At 40.3% G+C, this 19,321-nt stretch overlaps 1 protein-coding gene across 4 annotated transcripts in view; it reads right to left on the reverse strand.

Annotated features, from left to right (window-relative positions):
* Window positions 1-19,321, reverse strand: part of PRKACB (protein kinase cAMP-activated catalytic subunit beta) — an 81,306-nt gene that overhangs the window by 11,642 nt on the left and 50,343 nt on the right. For all 4 annotated transcript variants that reach the window (XM_077333175.1, XM_077333178.1, XM_077333174.1 and 1 more), the window contains exons 2-8: window positions 10,872-10,933; window positions 9,729-9,857; window positions 7,118-7,216; window positions 5,982-6,064; window positions 4,965-5,091; window positions 4,443-4,538; window positions 4,060-4,182 (exon numbers count right to left, since the gene is read on the reverse strand). In XM_077333175.1, coding sequence (XP_077189290.1) covers window positions 4,060-4,182; window positions 4,443-4,538; window positions 4,965-5,091; window positions 5,982-6,064; window positions 7,118-7,216; window positions 9,729-9,857; window positions 10,872-10,933 — 719 coding nt within the window. The remainder of the gene's footprint in view (window positions 1-4,059; window positions 4,183-4,442; window positions 4,539-4,964; window positions 5,092-5,981; window positions 6,065-7,117; window positions 7,217-9,728; window positions 9,858-10,871; window positions 10,934-19,321) is intronic.

Here is a 19,321-nt window from a genome sequence, read left to right on the forward strand (position 1 = left end):
CAGTATGCAGAATATGTGAAATAAAACTGGTGAGTAAGCAAAGCTACATTTCAGGCTTCCCATTCGTTATCAGAATGAAGTATAGGAAAGTATAAGCTTCTTTTCCCTGTATAGGACTGTAAAACTATATATTCCCCTATACAATGAAAAGAATATTTCTATATTTCCTATTGCATCTAAAGTATCCACATTTCTTTCTGACTTTACATTGTAAATTTTAATTTATGAGTACAGGAGCAACATTAATGGAAAAAGAGCTGGATTTTTTTAAATTTCAGTTTAATTCCCAGAATTAATGTGCAATTCTGCCTGCATTATTGTGCTTCTCTTGGTCGAGGAATGGTGATCCCCCATGCTGTCTCTGAAGGTCCCTTGACAACCAAGAACAGGAATTCTTTGGAGGGGGCTCAGTAGGCTACAGTACTTTGTGGTCCTTTGGAACCATGAGCTCCCAGATGACATCATGGCCCTGCCGGTTCTAAACCAATTCTGCAAGGCCTGCAAAAGGGAGCTCTTCCACCAGGCTTTTGGCCAGGACAATAAACAAGTCACCAACCACCAACCAGAGCCCAGGGGCTCTCCAGCTTTACTGCACTAATGGAAAAAACAGAATCACGGTACAGAAAAGCTGAATTGCCAATTATTGGATGTTAAATGTTAAATGATGAACTGTGTTATCCGATAAAAGTTCCTATTGTTAAAGATGTTATTATATATCTAAGTCAATATGTTTATTGTATTGCATTGTAATATGAAAGTTCCTAATGTGAACCGCCCTGAGCCAAAAGGGAGGGCAGTATATAAATATAATATAACTAGTATCAAAGCCCATTTAAAAAATGGGCTTTGAAAGGGGGGGGGAAGAAGGAGGGCATAAGAGGGTGGCCAGAGAGTGGAAAGACCCCCGGAGGTGGCACGGCCACTGGAGGCGAGAGTGCTTCCCATGCTAAAGGGAGTGGAAAGCATCCCCCCCGCTGGCAGCAACAGGGCTTTGCAGTCTGCAGGGAGGCTGCAAACTCCTCCCCCCAGCTCCCTCCCAACAGGAGAGTACCTGTGGACCGCAAAACCCTGTTGCTGCCTCTCTCCTCAAGGGCAACAATAGAGGCTGCAGCCACAAGGCTTCTAGCAGGCAAGGAGGGAGGGTGGGAGCTGGAGGGGTAGGGCCAATCAGGGTAGACCTGGACAGACAGGGCCCTGGACAGTCTCCTCCCAGGAGGCTGTTTCCAAAATATATAAGGGAGTGAAATAGTGTTAAGGATATTAAATAAATAAATAAATAAGCAAACAAACAAACAAACAAATGGTATGTCTCAATTCATTCAATAACTTTAAAAAGCAAACTTTAAAAAATAATTTTTAAAAGTAAATAATTTAAAAGCAAATTAAGCAGGAGATCTGCATATAGCAAATAATTACTAGCTTATGAAAGAATATAATTTTGGTACTGCAATAATCTCATTGGATTTTATACATTTATTTAATTGTATTATTTTTGTATTAAAATGGTATATGTATATATTCACTTATTTTCTGTACAAATTAATAATTTTGTGGTGTACAGTGACATTAGCCTGAGAAAGTTAATTTCTGACATATTGAGTAGTAAATAAAACACACTGTATATACTTGCATATAAGCCAACCCGCATATAAGCAGAGGCACCTAATTTTACCACAAAATCTGGGCAAACATATTGATTTGTATATAAGCCGAGGGTGGGAAATGCAGCAGGCTACTGGTAAATTTACAGGGTGGCCTAAGCGCTTAATCCATGCTCCATCATCACAGGCTTTCCCGTCCAGCCTCTCCCCCAACAAATACAGAAAAGTCAAGAGGATAAATAGCTGATGGTTTTTGTATCCTGCTTTTCACCAACCAAAGGAGTCTCAAAGCGGCTTACATTTGCCTTCCCTTCCTCTCTTGATGCCAGACACCCTGAGAGAGCACTGACAGAACTGCTTTGCAAGAACAGCTCTGGCAGGAGAACCAGTACTCCCCAGGCCAGCAAACCAGAACAGAACAATAGTACCCAAAGTTGGCAACCTACTACAAGTACAACAGCTACCAAACTGGGGGATACAGTGCCCCCCAGAACAAAACACTGAAATAAAGAACTGTAAAACTGAAAACTGAAAGAAAGAACTGTAAAAATCAACTTTTAAAAGAAACACAACCCCAAGAAGAAGGCAAACAATGCTGCCCCTCAGATAAAAGAAGAAAGAAACACTAGGAGAAAGAAACAGTAAACCCCAAAGCACCCTCAAAACCCACCCCACCCCACCCCACCCACAATAACCAAAAGAATAGTTTGGAAGAAGTGATTAGGAAAAGAAGGGGAAAATATCAGAATCCCTCAGTCAAACCACTGATGTCCTATAAGCTACCAGAGTAAGCTCAGCTTTCAAGATCTTTGCAGAAGGCAATGGCTGGTTGGGGGCAACCAGCTCACTTGCAAAAAGCTCAGCTCAAAAGGCAATGCTACGATTGGCTGGCTGGGAACAAGCTGTTATTTCAATTAAGCCGAGGAGGGCTTTTTAGTGCTAAAAACTGTGCTGGAAAACTCGGCTTATATGCAAGTATATACAGTAAGTAGGTAAAGTGATATGTTTGTTGGTATAGATTAGAAGGTTTTTACTATGCTCTTCTCAAAAATAAGATTCGAATTTGAGTACAGTAAGTATGGTGACAGAATTTCCCTTTTCCATTGCAATTTGAATTTCTGAATTGTACCATCTGGGGCCTGTGTTGTTCAACATATTTATACATTATTTGGATGAGGGATTAGAGGGGGTACTTATTAAATTTGCAGACAATACTAAGCTGGGAAGGGTAGCAAACACAACAGAAGACAGAAGAATGCAGGATGATCTTGATAGGCTTGAGAAGTGGGCTAAACTAAATAAAATGAAATTCAATAGGGGCAAATGTAAAGTTCTATATTTAGGTAGGAAAAACCATATATACCAATATAGGATGGGGGAAACATGTCTTGGCAGTAGCATGTGTGAAAAGGACCTAGGAGTCTTAGTAGACCATACATTGAACATGAGTCAGCAGTGTGACTTGGTGGCTAAAAAGGCAAATGGGATTTTGGGCTGTATCAAACAGAGTATCATGTCCAGATCATGGGAGGTGATGGTACCACTTTACACTGCTCTGGTTCGGCCTCACTTGGAGTATTGTGTTCAGTTTTGGGCACCCCAATTGAAAAGGGATGTAGATAAACTGAAGCATGTCCAGAGGAGGGCAACAAAGATGGTGAGGGGTTTGGAGAACAAGACACATGAGGAAAAGTTGGGGGAGCTTGGTCTGTTTAGCCTGGAGAGGAGACAACTGAGAGGGGACCTGATAATCATCTTTATATATTTAAAAGGCTGCCATGTAGAGGATGGAGCAGAGTTGTTCCCTCTTGCCCCGGAGGGATGGATCAGAATCAATGGGATCAAATTAATTCAAAAGACATTCCATCTAAACATCTGGAAGAAGTTCCTAACAGTTAAAGCAGTTTCTCAGTGGACCAGGCTTCCTCAGGAGGTGGTAGATTCTCCATCCTTGGAGATTTTTAAACAGAGGCTGGATAGCCATCTGACTGAGAGGCTGATTCTGTGAAGGTTCAAAGAGGTGGCAGGTTACATTGGGTGAGTGATAGGGTTGTGGGTGTCCTGCATAGTGCAGGGGGTTGGACAAGATGACCCAGGAGGTCCCTTCCAGCTCTATGATTCTATGATTCCATCTAATGTTGTGTTTTTATTCTGGGGACACCGCTCTATATAAAACAGCAGAGATATTAGGTAAGACACTTAATCAGAAATTAGTCTATCATCTTCTGTGGCCAAGAAAACATACAAACAGTACCCTAAAATCTATGGTCTTTTTTCATTTGTCAGTGTGTTTCCCAAAAACTTACAATAAACAAATTCCTCTACTTTTTTTCCTTCTTCTTAGTGAAAATAGTAAGGGAACAGAGAGAGGGAGAACACATATATCTATATAAAAAAGACAGCTACAGCAAGCATAAGAATCCCCCCTTTTTTTGAGATCATAGCAATCCTTGCTTACCTTTCCTGAAACTATTTTTTCATAAATCTGGATTGGTTGATCTGCAAAGAATGGAGGATATCCAGCTGCCATTTCATAAATTAATACTCCTAAGGCCCACCAGTCTACTGCTTTGTTATAGCCCTGGTAAAGGGAAAAGTAGTATTAGTAGTAGTTTTTTAGAAACCCTAAACGTTAAGAACAAAATAACCTGGTTAAACAATTATGCAAGTTCATTCATTCTCAGAAAATTAGGTAACCCTAATTTCAGGCCACTCTATAAGAGAAACTGTTTTAAGATAGATTAATACCAGCTAAATATATTGTTAATTGCCACTTAATTGGTGGGATATGGTGAATCACAGGCCTCTAAAATTATAACCTTGTGCAATATTTTGAAATACCTTGCTGAGAATTATTTCAGGTGCCAAATATTCTGGAGTTCCACATAACGTCCAAGTACGGCCTTTTACTCTTTTTGCAAATCCAAAGTCTGTGACCTAGAAGTATAAAAAGAAATATGACAATAAGATTTGGAGGGTACCTTTTTAAAAGTAATAATTGGCTCTTTCAGAAAGCTTTAACAGAATACTCCCATGTCTTATGGCAAATGCAATGTCTTGTATCATTTCAAGCAATTCTTGCTTGAAACACAACAGATTATTTACTTTCTGTTTAAAAGCACAAACATGCTGAAAATTAGACAAACATAACGTCTAAGGGCATTCTATGCATTAAGCAGGTTTATATATGAGTTTATCAACTTTTTAATTAAAATGAAATGAAATTGTAAACCTGCTTGGATCAAGCTTCTGAACTCCTCCCAATCATTAACATTAAATACTTATTTTCCGGACTGTCAACTTCCTTATAATGAACACTTTTAAAGTGATAGAGTCACATGTAAACATTTTCTCATATCATACCTGGATATATCCTTGTTGGTCAATTAAAAGATTTTCGGGTTTTAGATCTCTGTAGATGAGGTCTAGTGAATGGAGGTACTCAAATGTTAGCACTATCTGAGCTGCATAAAACCGTGCATGCGGTTCACTGCAAAGAATGAGAAATATTAGGCTTTAACCAGCAGTCATTCACAACAATAGCATGGTTCTGTTTGGGGGACTGCACAAGGATCTGTGCTTTTTCTAGGAACAAGTATTTCTTGAAATAATGTATCATATCAGGTTTATAAAACAGACTAACAAACAGAGCTTAACTGTTCTAGGGATGGGCACCAATTTTCCACAAGCCAAAATGTGGCACCAACTTGGGTTGGATTGGAGCTCTGGGACTGATGTTCAGGGAAGGTGCCTTCTCTGAACATATGTTGGACTTTTGTCTGGTTTAATTTGGCTGTTTGGGGGCAGCCAATGAAACAGCGGAGCAGTTAGCGGAGCCACCATTTAGCTACAAAGTTTTAAATGGCTCACCGGCCTGTTTTAGGTTTTACAAACCACCCTTTTTAGGTTTGTGCCCGTAAAAGCCTTTAAGAAAGCTGATGAACATATTGGGAAACTTGTTTTTCAAAGGCATTTCAGAAAACCTGTGAATCCGTACGGTAGAAAATATATATTCTTTAGAACAGTGGTCCCCAACCTTTTTGAGGCTGGGGACCGGCAGGGCAACTGCCCGCCTGCGCATCGCACGTGTGGCCGGGCCGCGCATGCACACATGCGCCATGCACGGCCAAAATCGTGCATGCGCGATGCACGGCCCTGTTTCCCTCTCCCCCCCCTCCTACAGTAAGAAGCTTCCCGGGCCGCAAGCTTGTGGCCTGGGAAGTTTTTTACTGCGGGGGGGGGGGGGAGAGGGAGCCGCGGCCCGGCGCCATGGCCTTCCGGGCCACGGCCCGCGGGTTGGGGACCACTGCTTTAGAAAATATTTCCTGATCCTTCAAAAGCCAATGACTGCTACCAAGCTTCCTCCCTCTCTCATCTTACCTGAACCTTCCAATTCTTCTTAGATGTGAGAACATTTCACCCCCGGGAACATATTCCATAACCATATATAAATTAGAATTGTCCTATGGGAAAATGAAGAATGTTCAGTTTGGAACCTAGGAATTCTCTAAAATCCAAGTACATCACATTTTGCTTCTGACAAAAATTTTAAAAATAATTACATGCATTCTTGTACTGAACGTGGAATGAAATGTCAGAAGATATAGACAGGAAACATTCAGGTCTGACCACAAACTCAAACCAATGATGTTGCCAAATGTTCTTATTGCTTGGTCTGGAATGCAACTTTTCCTATTTTGTAATGTTCGTATGTGTTTCGATGTGAGCAATTTTTCCTCCTTACGTTTTTTTCTGGCTCTGACTGGTAAGGATATAATTATTTATTACTTTTCAAATTTGCTGGACTTGGGCACTGCTGGGCTGTTACAGAAGAGTGCAGCATCACTTTTAGTTCAACTAAAGCATGGATGCATCTGGAAGATGCAAGTTTTCTTCATGATTCCCAGGGGGCAATGCCCAGGCACCCTACACTATATACCACCAGAACAACTCAGAAGACAAATCTTGGAGCAAGGTATGCCCACCCGATGTTTCCTATAAGACTTGAGATTCCATTCTGAATCAAAAGTGGAATGGACTTCATTCATTACTAATGAATGATCAGAATTAACACATTGTTCTCAGTGTTTGAGATGGGGATGAGTGGGTCATTACAGCTGATCTCATTTTAAGATTCATTTCATAATTCTATGCATAATGAAAGGTGTTCAGATCTGTGGGCATTTAGATTCTTCAGTCTCTGAAGGTCACAATAATTCTAGATGGGAAACCTTTTTGGTCTGAAGCATGAAATGAAATTCCAGTGGGCCTTTAGTGACTAACAACATGGATTCCAGCATAATCTGTTGTGAGTCATAGCTCACTTCATCATGTTGCCATGGAGCTTTTTTGATTCGTCTGAGATCTGGAGGACAGCTTGTAGTTTTATTAACTGGGAAGTCTAAAACAATTTCTTCCTTTACTGAATAAGTTTATCATTTAAACCTAATGGAATAATGGATATCAAACTACACTAAGACAATGCGGCTAATGATACTTTCTAATTCAGTGTTTACCTTAAACGAATACTCCAGTCTTACAAGGAAAGGAAAGTTCACTGCTTGTAATATTCTCTTTTCATTCAGTGTGTGTTCTATTTGTTTCAGTTTGACCACCTAAGAAAAAACAGAATTCATTAGCCTGCACAAGCAAAAAGTGCCAAACAAACCAAAGCATTATTTATGGAAAGAACAATGTAAGGCTAAAATGCCAAAGAATGGTGGCAAAATCCATATGCATCCCTAATAGCAAGATATACTGGCTAAGAGCCCATTTTTTGCTTCTGCGGCGTTTCATCTGTTGTCTTCCTCTGTGTCACTAGATGCTTTTGTATCATTTACAAAATATGGTCTTGCGTAAGCCGAAGCATCTAGCACCAGAGATACAAATGGATATGTATCAATATCATGTTCCATAATACAAGCCTCATATCGATAGAAACCACTGTACATTCTTGTTCTGCTGTAAATCAACACTACTCCTCTTCTGCTTCATCAGTAGATGTGTCAGAGAGTCTCCATGCCTATTCTGTCTTTGGCTTTCTACTGAGACCATCAAAGAAGGATTATGAACTACTAGACTCAAAGCCCCCCATCCCCCCTCAGTGGCCCATCCTTACCCTCAAGCAAGAAGCACACATACGGTCTCTTCGGGGGGGGGGGGGAAAGACGTCCTTTTGAGGGGGGGAAGATCTCCCCCTGGGGGAAAGACCTCCTTTCCCTCCCCCTCGCGATGGCCTGGCCTTCCCCCTGGCCCGGGAAGCACACCTGGGTGAACTACAAATGGGTTTGAGGGTTCTGATTGGCTGGTTTGACAGGGAGTTATCATGGGGCTGTGTTTGGATGCTGTGACACAGTTTACTAATGTAACAGGATTAACCTTTGCTTATATATTCCTACTGTTATGATGGTCAGTTCATAGTCTGACAAAGAGTGCTCATGCCTTGAATAAATCTTTGTTGGTCTTAAAGGTGCTACGGGACTCTGATTTTATTATACTTAAGCTATATCTTCCAAGCTTGGAATTGACATTCAAAGTGTGCTGTTTTGGACAAGACTATTTCAGTCCCTCTTTTCATTGTATAAAGCCCATTAAGGTTTGTTGCTTAGAGGCCTTCTCCTAGGTTTCTTTGTTTGCTAAGCATGACTGCCTTTTTTTGGTGAAGACTATTTAAAGCCAAAGCCAAGCATTAAACAAGGAAGGAAAATAGATCGCATGGTAACTCAGGCAAATTTATTAACCTCTGAAAAATGCCCATTTGGCTGTGTTCAGCAAAGCCTGTCAGATGGCTGATAGCATCCAACATTCCATCTGTTCTTAAACAGACTACCACAGTTTGCAAATTTTATTTTCAATGCTTGGGGCTAGAAAAAAAAGGGAAAGGCACAGGTATAGACACACTGACTAACACGAGGTTCTCAACTTCAGAGAACTAGGAATGATAAAAAATGCAAAACGTCTAACAAAGAAGCAGGTGGAACAAGGTGGATAGTGTGCATCTCGGTTTTGCATACTTGTACAAGTAGCATAGTTACCCATATACAATATACAATACTTAAAGTGGGCAATGCTCTTTAGACAGTTTTCCAGTGATATGCTGCTTCACAGCTAGTAGCCCCCATGTGTTTGGAAAAAAAGTTTAGATAATTTAGCCAAATAGATGGAACCACTTCCGTTGGGCTGCAGTGGTGGAGGCAGTACACATACACCCCAGCCTGGTAGTGCCTATTCTGTGTGAAAGACCAATGTGATTAAATATGCTCCAGCCACCTGGCTTAAGTAGGTCATACAACTAAAGGAACAATTCAAAGGTAATTATGCTGGTTGGTCATAGGATGTAGTCCTTGTCTCAGCTTTTTATGTTCTCCAACACTGCACATTACAGCACCCATTGCAAACCCCTTAAATTATGAATTCCTGTTCAAATAAGGTAATTCTTATCTGCACACAAGACATACAGTTGCTGTCTGAAACACAAGCTTGAGGAGATACAAAACTAATTGCAGCTCTATTACACAGCTGGAGTAATTTGCACTATGCCCCCCCCCCCCAAGTTATGGTGTGCCATATCTATGAAGGGAGACATGACTTGTTTGGGGTAATAATCTGCCTTCAAAATGGCTTCATTTCTACCAGTATCCACATAATTTCTTTCCCCTGATATCCCTGGAGGAAGGGCAGAATAAATAATACTAATGGTGTTCTGTTAGTAATTAGCAAAACACAGCAAATATAAGTGATCCAAATCAAGGTGCAGGGAAAGAATGAGGGTCGAGCCTTTCACTGGTTTATAAGAGGCTTTTTAAAAGAACACAGAACATTACTGGCATCACTGAATTACAATACAGTCATATCCAGTTGGCCATTTAAGATCTTCCTCTGAAGCCCTGTTCTCTCTCTCTTCAGAAGTAAGGGCAGGTGATGACAAAACACAGGGCCTTTCTGTGGAGGTACCTCACCTCTGGAATGCCAACTTCCTTGCCAGGTACTTTACGTTTATTTTTAGGTGGCAGGCCAAAACACATTGTTTTACCCAACATTTTAATTAGGCTCAGATTTGCAGTGAACTGAATTTAGAATATAGCATTTACCAAACACACCAAATTATTATTACCAAACTGTACAAACTTTTTGTTTATCCAGTATCTTCATGGCATAATACTGTTCCGTGGATTTATGTTTCACCAGCATGACTCTTCCAAATGATCCTGTTCCAAGTGTTTTTAGCCTCTCGAAGTCATCTAAACCAGCAGTATTCTAAATAAGCACAAGACAGACAATAAAAACACAAATATATATTTTACAGCAATTCCATAAAAATACATATTGTATCATATTACAAATCTGAACAAAAATCACCACTGCTTAGATTTCACATTCACATAAAGTACTGGTGAAAATAATCCGTATTAACAAAAATAATATAGCGTTTAGGAACTAGATAAACAGTGATAACATCAACCTCACTAGGAAATTGATTGCACAGAGTAACATATAATATATATATATATATATTTATTATATTCCACATATGTCAATTCAGATTCTTTCCCTTGAGCATCCCTAGGCTGCTGGAGATGTATATTGCTTTCCTGTAGGAGACAATCACACACTGCAACTTTCTTGACTGGAAACAAATCAAACAGATGATTTGGTTTACCATCCCTTCTCTCTGCAAGACTTCTCCCAGGTCTTCCTAATCTGGTTTTTGTTATGGAGAAGTGAATGGCTCCCAATGATTTAAAGGGGTGCTTTCTGGAAGCTGTGGAGTTAGAGAGAAAGCCAGGCCCTTCTCACCTATTGAGAGTTACCAATATCTGGGATGACTAGATTTACGTGCAGTTCTAGCACCCTACCCCCCTGACATCACATCTTGTATACAGAGAGTTTAAACCATTAGCGTCAATCAAATATATATATATTTGGGCATGTGAGCCCAAATCACGGATCAATAGCACTAACAATTATTTAGACAATGACGCTAAAATGATTTACTAAATACTAGCTCTCCCCATTTGGAAAAATAGGTCTACTATGAAACAGGAAACATATTGTATTGGTCAGACCTTCAAATGGATAATCAAAACACCCATATGACCTTCAGATATCTTCTCACACATCAGTATGTTTTAAGTTTCTCATTTTTTGGAGTACTTGAGTAGCTTATGAGTGTGAATATGTGCATGTGCTGTTTTGTTTTGTTTTGTTTTTTATTTCCAGAACCTGCAGGATTAAATTATACATCTACAGAAGTTTATAGAGTTTAGTTACCTGAGGAGGGCTTTCCCATTTTCTTAAGAAGTCTTCTTTGGCTTTGGCTAGGAACTCTTTCACTGAAAGCACAAAATACAGTGTTTAGTATGCTTCGTTGCCATTAAACCTGTTTGAAATTACTGTAAGGCTGGTTTAAAGGACTGCCAGAAAACTTGAACTCTTCACACACTAAAAAAGCAAAATCTCTACTTTAGCTCTAACAACCGTCTGAAGCTTATAAATTACAATATGTCTCAGCACAATACTATTAAATTTTAAATCTAATCGGCCACACCACTGTACACACAAGCAGCTTTAAGGTGATGCAGGTAACTCAGATGGATTAGAGAAAGATTTTAAACAATATTTCCTCTTGGTATTTGGAGAGCAAACATGGTTCTTGCTCCAGTGCATCACTTCTGCTTAAAGACTGTTTGCAAGCTGAAGAATTGAGTGCACAGCATTATTGCAAGCAGAGGCAAAACGCAGGGTTACAAAACTGTGCATTAGAGAGGCCCACAGTCAAAGACTATTTTGAGCTGCTGATTTGCATTTCTAGTAATATAAGTCTACATGGCTGTGTAAAATGTGCACTAAAATACAGACATTCAAAATTAATTTTGCATTTTAACCTTGTAACTGACAGAATACATTTTTCTGTAAAATTCTCCATTTCTAGAAAAAATTAACTGTATTCTCCAGGCACAATACTCGAAAGGTTCAGGTCTGGAGTCACTGGAACTGGGGTAATATTGTTCTGTCTTCCATTAATTATTTTGTTTGGCTGGGGCTGTCTGGAGCAGCCACAGTGTACTATGTTTGTTAGGGGGAGGATCCCTCCAGACTGGAGTACATAAGGTCTACAAGTTAGGACAGGGATCCTCTGCTTTCCAGACACAACTTGTCTTCCAATTCCCCTCCAACTCACAAAAGCTGGAAGAACATAGCAACGATGATCCCTCCAGAAGGACTGGAGAATGTTCTCTAGAATGTTCTCCCCCCACCCCATCTCACTTGTGCTTGCTCAAGAGCAGTTTCAAGTGGAGTAGAGAACAGTTCAAAAGATTGGATATGATAATGTTACTAACATCTATCCATTTTTAAATATCTTCCAGAGGCAGATTTATATGTACGCAGAAAGTTAGTATCCCCTTTCCTGGTTAAATAATGAATTAATTATATTTATATACCGCCCTCCCCGAAGGCTCAGGGCCGTTTACATATAACTGGAACAATACAATTAACACAATATTTGTTAAAATAATAATACAATGGTAACAATAGACAATATATTGGAATTGTAGAACAATGGAAATCCACTATTTTTAAAAAGTTTTACTGATTATATGTTGTCACAAGCATCAACTTGAGTGGAATAAACAAATTAGAATTCTCATCAAATGTTTCGCTATCTATAAACAGTTGCTTAATTGGCATCTGACTCTAGTGTCAAATTACAAATGTGCTTTATTCAGAACATAGTAAGAGTCAATGACTGCTATATTACTAAATGGCAATGGCTACTGGTTACCTGAAACATACAGAGTCCTTTGTCTTTCTTAATTTTGGCAGAAAGAGGACTCTGTAAAGTCTGAAGGCTTCTTTAATGCATTGAAACCCCATCACCACTCTTTAATTACCCAATGCACATTTTAGTCATGCCTCAATTTTGTAATTTTAGTTAATTTCCTTTTCGGAATTGTATAGTATAGTCAGTGACTTTGGGCTCTAATGAAAGAATGAGCATACCAAAAGTTTCTATAGGTTTCACCAAGGATTTGCAGGAACATTCACCCACACAGATGTGATGAAGAAAAGAGAAGAGAGAAAAAAGATTTACACATTTTCCACAAAAGACACAAAGAAATTAAATTTAACTCCACTCCCTTTTCAACCCTAGGATGGATATAACATGCCCTCCCACATTTACTCCTGGAAAACACAGATAAAATGGAGACAAAACTTAAATTTCTATAACAAGAATGAACTGACAAGAATTGTAAAATACTTTATATTGATACAGAAGTCACCATGAAAAAAAAATGTCATTAAAGATTTAAAGGAATTGTTAAAATAGCACACCAATACTTAAACAAGCTATGTACCAAACCTCATAAAAAGCAGGAGCCATGATGATTAAATGCACTCTTTTAATAGATTTATTGCATGCTGTAAAAATTGCACATTTAGTGAAGTATGTTGGATGTCATTTTGAGAACTGAAAGCCAACAAATCTATATTAGTATGGGGTGGTAGTAGTTGCGTACACAACCCAAGATGGCCTGTTACAAATGTTTGTATTAATGATCAGACAAGCCATATTTTGAACTGAAAATGGCTCGCTGATTCAACAGTGCAAATGACTGAAATGGAAGCTATAAGAATCTTTAGCTACTTGGGCAGATATCTCTTATAACAGGAATGGCCATGGGCTCTAGTGCCCATGGGTGTCATGACACCTGCTGACACCTTTCCATATGTCTACAAAGTGTTTTTAGAAAGTGGGCAGAGACAGTGAGGCTTCTGCAAAGCGAAATTTCTGACTGACCATTGGAGATTTGATTATGCAGATTTTTTTAAAATGCTGGTTTGGCAACTGTCAACACAGTACAATGATCTTTGCTGTTTGCAAGTTGCAGCAGTCATTTTGTGGTTGCACCTCCTGCAGCAGCCATTTTATGGCTGAGTCCATCACGCTATGTCAGAATTTCTAAAGCGCCCACAAGTTCAAAAAAGTTGGAGAACCCTTCCTTATATGTTGCAAAAGGTTTTCTGCATCACGGCCCTGAATTTTATTACCACATTTCATCATAAAATATATGTCACCTACCACAAAAATAGAGTTCTACCAGAAAATGCGAAATACTTCATGAATCATAATCATAAAGTATTACATAAAGTAGATAAAACCAGTTCTCAACATCCATATACACTCACTTTTCTCAGTCTGTGGCTCCAGCCCTTGTCTTAAAGTAAGGTGTCCCATCTGGCCAGACCTTCCAAGTTCTACCTGTACTGCCCATTTACACACATGCCATGCTGGAAATCCTCAGTCCCCTTCCTTATGGCCCCAGGGAGGAAACGAATAGAGTCTTCACAGCAGACCATGATTTGCAGTTCAGTATAGTTTGTGTTGTGCCACAACTATGTCTGTTTGGTTTAGACTGCATGACATGAACTCCAAGCCCCTCCCTTCTCCACTCCCTCCCCAGCCCATCTGTCACCACCCCCACAGCTTCCCGAGAACATGTCTAAGAGGGAGAGTTCTTGGGGGTGCCTTGAGATCATTGTGTGAATCCCACTGGTTATAGACATCTGCCAAACATGGCAGGGGGCCAGTGGCAACTCCAAAGCTGACCTAAAAACAGGTTCTCTCCCTCACCTCACAGATAGGAGGGGCCAGAGGGTAGTCTGGGTGAATGAGTCAGCTTGGTGCAGTGGTTACAGTGCCAAATTACAGTGCTGGGTGGGTGGCCTTGAACCAGATGCACACCATCAATTTATCCAACTTCACAGGATTATCGTGAGCATGAAATGAAGACAAGGGGAATGATGTGACCCACTAGGGGAATAAAGATTGAAAATGAACTGAGTGAATGAACAAAGTTCATAAGTATGTGTCTACTCTAGGAAGAGGGGCTTCTGCCACTCTGGGGGAAGACATCTGTGTAGGTAATATGGTGGAGACAAGGGATTATGGGGATCCCCAGAATCAATGGCTGGGGGGGGGGACAGTCAACACAATGTACAGACTCAATGTTTTTGAACATGAATGATAGCCCACACTGGTGGCCCCCTCTTCTCCTCAGTCACTAGCTGGGGTGGTGCAGGAGGGCCCTTGGGATTGGACAGATCAAACCCCTTTCTCACTATCAGATGCTCAAGTCTGCTGACAGGAATTGGTCCCATTAACTAGGGGAGTATGTACTCCTGAAAATGAGTGGAACCTCAGTGGCCCACTCTTCTCTGCCCCTGCCTGAGATGAATGCTCGACTCCACTCCCTTGCTACGTGGCCTCCAATTCATTCTGGCAGTCCTGTGCATCACAGTGCCACCTCTTTCACACAATGCCTCCACTGACTACTGTGGCGTAATTGCCATAGATGCTACCTTATTTACGAGCTGCTGTATAACTTGCCCTTAGGGAACAGACTAGCACTGCCATAGTCAACTTGCAGTCAGCTGTGGCACTGCAGACATTACACGGGATTCCTCTGCCCATTAATGTTGTGAACTTACATTATTCTAGACAGTCTAAATATGTGAAAAACTTAATATTTTACATTTTAAATGTGGAAACACTGTAGTCAACTATGGTGGCTGAAGTCATACATGTCTGACAAACAGTGCTTGCATTCGAAAGCTCATGCCCTGAATAAATCTTTGTTGGTCTTAAAGGTGCTACTGGACTCTGATTCTATTGTGCTACGTCAGACCAAGATGGCTACCCATTTGAATCATACTATCTTGTTATGTCAAAAATACCCACTAAAGTATCAGCCCCCATAAACCCACAATGAAACAAATAATCCATAAGGGTAAACCTCCAAACCTTATTTTGCACAGGCCTTGATTATGGGCTATGAATTAATCAGTTCTTTCTCCGTTTGTTCCCCATGTGTGCACATTCTGAATTCTAGGCAGATTATTCTTAAGAACAGTGTCAGCATGCCAGCACTTCTTAACAAAGCCCCTCCCTGCACATAACTCATTATTTAAGGAAAAAAAACCCTGATGAGTCTAAAATCCCCATCTGCTCTGGTAAATGCCACTTTCTACTTGTTATTTAGAATGCCCTTTATCAGACTAGAACTTAATTTCTATGTGAGAACTGTAATGAAAATGACAAGATCATGAAATCAAAGCATCCTGACACAAAATAAAACTGGAATTTTCTGTAACAAATGTACATTATCTGCAGCAGGCATACTAGTTTCCTTACTCATACCTAGCAAGCACTTCTTGTTTTCACTCAGATACATCACAAACCACTGAAGAAAATCTAACACACCAAGCTGGGCAGAACTCTGGCTTAACATGCAGCTACCAAACTAGAAGTATAAGAGCTACTATCTCTTATTTTACTAGTTTAAACTCCTTCTTTACAAAAATCCTTTCTACAGCTTTATGTTTTGGGGAAGAGGAGCCCTACATTGTGGAGCTAATGAAGTTATTGTCAGCGGCTTCTCTCATATTGTAATAAGGATTTTATGATATCTGAAACACTAACCTTGTTGCTAATTAAAATACTTAAATTATCTACAGATTCATATCAGGAGAGACCGTCCTTCAAATACACGTATCCCAAGTTGAGTTAGTCTTTATGGGCAAGAACCAGAACCTTGAACTAGATCCAGAAGTTGGTATACCTGCTTTCTCTGTTGTGACCCCTACCTTATGGAGAGGCCTGCCTGATGAGGTCAGAAAGGCTCCCACTTCCCACTCTTGAATTTTCTCAGACTTTGTAAGGATAAATTAGTTCGGAGGGCTTTTTCACACATGTAGTAGTGGCTACAGTATAATTAAATGGTTTAGATAGATGCTTATTAAAGGGATAGCAACTGTTGTCTATACTAGAGTGTTCTGTCAGTTTTTGTAAGCTGATGCTAGTATCTTACTTCTGCATCATTTAACATGTTATGTTTAAATGCTTATGCTCTGCTTCAGATTTCTCAAATCCAAGCCCTTATGGGTGCTTCAACCTGTTGACTGTATTTGATCTACACTCCATAATCCACCTCAAATTTCATTGAGAAATAACACAAATATATCAACTGGAACTTCCCACTCTTCTTCATGGGTGGGCCTGCAGAAAAAATACTGGATAAATCTAGTCCTGAAATTACAAAAGCATGTCTCGATATACGCAAATCAGTGTTGCCCAGTACAGGAGTAGCAGCCTTCAGGTGGGTACTTGGGGATCCCCCAGAATTACAGTTCATCTCCAGACTACAGAGATCTGTTACCCTGGAGAACATGGCAGCTTTGGAGTGTGGATTCTTTGGCACTGTACTCCCCTGAAGTTCCTGTCCTCCTCAGGCTCTATCCCTCAAATATCCAGGAGCTTCCCAACCTGGACCTGGCAACCCTACCCTCCCATCCTTTACTGGTGGCCAGGGGGAACCTAGTAATCCCAGTTGAGAGGTTACACGTGTCGCTGAAACAATGCATTCTTCAATGTATTTGGAACAGGGAAAAGCATAATAATCTTTCTGAATTCTTTGTAAGTAAGTTAAGCATCACACCATCTAAGGTGAACTTCAGAACTTCTATTTTACCTGGATTCAGTTTTAGCTTGTTATACTTGACCATAGCTGGCAGCAGCCCAAGGCAGAGACTGCTACTTCTGGTATCTTGTTTAAAGAAATAGAGAGCCAGGTACAATCAGTTTCCTAACACCACCAAACCCAAAGATACAGATAATCTCATTTAAAAGGTTTAATAAATTGATAAGACTTCTGGAACATCAACAAAACAGGTCCCATTCCACAGATTCAGATTTGCTCATGATTCCCTGAGTTCAACATAGTTTAACAGTTTAACATACTGTATTTGCCAGCGTATAAGACGACTGGGCATATAAGACGACCCCCCAACATTTCGACTCAAAATATAGAGTTTGTTACATTACATACAGTACTATGGGCCACTATGGGCAGCTATGTCTATACCAACTGAAATGCACCCAGCGTATAGGACGACCCCACCACTTGGAGGCATGTTTTTCAGGGGGGGGGGGGAGTAGTCTTATACGCCAGCAAATACTGTAGTATCTTTGAAGGCCATTGTGAACTCATCTCAATAGCTGTGACAATGAAAAGATCCTTTATTCAGCTCCAGAAGGAACTTAACATAGGAACTTATATTCCTTTCTAAAGCCTAATAAAAACAAATAAAAGGCAGAAGAATCATTCAGGGAACCCTAAAGTTCCTTTGTCATTCTTTGAATTGCTTTGCCAAAAATGGAAAATGTGACTCTTTGTAATTGTAACCGCTGTATCATAAGACAACTTTTTTTGATAAATAAATAATATTCAAATGTTTTAGAATGTTACCAACTCACAATATAAATTTATTTGGATTTTTATACCGCCCATTCTTTACAGCTCTGGACAGTTTACATGGAACATCATGAAATTTTACATGGAACATTATAATAATTTAATCTATAACATACAGTTTCAATACAACATCATAACAACCAAGTAACAATTTATAGCACAACATAAATAACAACAACACTAGGGAGATCAAATTTATTCAGTCATGGAAGGGTGTCTGAGGGGGCCCCAGCAGATGTTCTCAGTCAGTTGGCCTCAAGCGAATGCCTGGTGGAAGAACTCCCTTTTGCAGGCCCTGTGGAAGTTTGGGCAGTGCTCTGATCTCTTCAGGGAGCTCGTTCCATCAGGTGGGGGACAGGACCGAAAAGGCTCTGGCCCTTGTTGAGGTCCACCGTGCTTCTTTGGGGACAGGGATCCGCAGCCAGTTGGCAGCAAGGCTTTTTGGGGGGTATAGGCAGGGAGGTGGTCTCTCAAGTATATCGGGCCCAACCGCGTATGGCCTTAAAGGTGGTTATCAAAACCTTAAGCTTAATCCGGAATTCAACTGGTAGCCAGCCGAGTTGTTGGAGTATCGGCCAGATGTGAGATCTCCATGATGTTTTGGTGAGGATCCTGGCTGCAGCGTTCTGCACTAGTTGTAGTTTCCGGATCAAGGATAAGGGTAGGCCTGTGTAGAGCGAGTTGCAGAAGTCTAGTCTAGATGTGACCATCGCATGGATCACTGTGGCTAGGTGCTCTTGGTCCAGATAGAGACTCTGTCAATTACTTTCAAAAGCTTGCCACCCTGGATTTTTAAATAATACTTATATGAAAGTGTCTCAGGATCCCTATGAACATTCTGAAAGCCAAAGTAATCCATTTGTTTTTGGAACTGCTCACCTTTACAGGAGGGTGGAACCATGATCAGCCAAACATAGTCCCAAACATCCTGAACTTTTCCTGCTTCTAGAGAATGAACGATGCTACACAGTATGTAGACACACAGTAAACGTGCATCTGGTTGCTTCAGCCAGTTGTGGCTCAGGAACACACGTTTCCTGATACACAAATGTGAGTGAAGTGGTAGAACCAGCAATGTGTGGAGTGTCTCAAAAAGTAATCAGCATATGCTTCTACCCCACTCACAGTTTTCTATTTAAGGCTCAGATTTTTTTAAAAATCATGGAAATTTATTACTTCAGTTATTCCTATGACTTCATGGACCATGGATACAAAGCTCTAAAGAAGAGAAAAACCTAATGCAAACACTACCTAATTTTGTTAAGTTCTGGCAAGCTTTTCAATAGCAAGGAGGAATTTGATTACAAGATCTATGACTTAACACATCTGTCCCTCTTAATAAAACAGTAAGAAGGGTTGGGTTGGGCTGAGTCCATGATCAAAACTCCTGGATTGGCCCCCGACTGA

This window comes from Paroedura picta, chromosome 4 (assembly GCF_049243985.1).
Source record: "Paroedura picta isolate Pp20150507F chromosome 4, Ppicta_v3.0, whole genome shotgun sequence".
NCBI classification, from domain to species: domain Eukaryota; kingdom Metazoa; phylum Chordata; class Lepidosauria; order Squamata; family Gekkonidae; genus Paroedura; species Paroedura picta.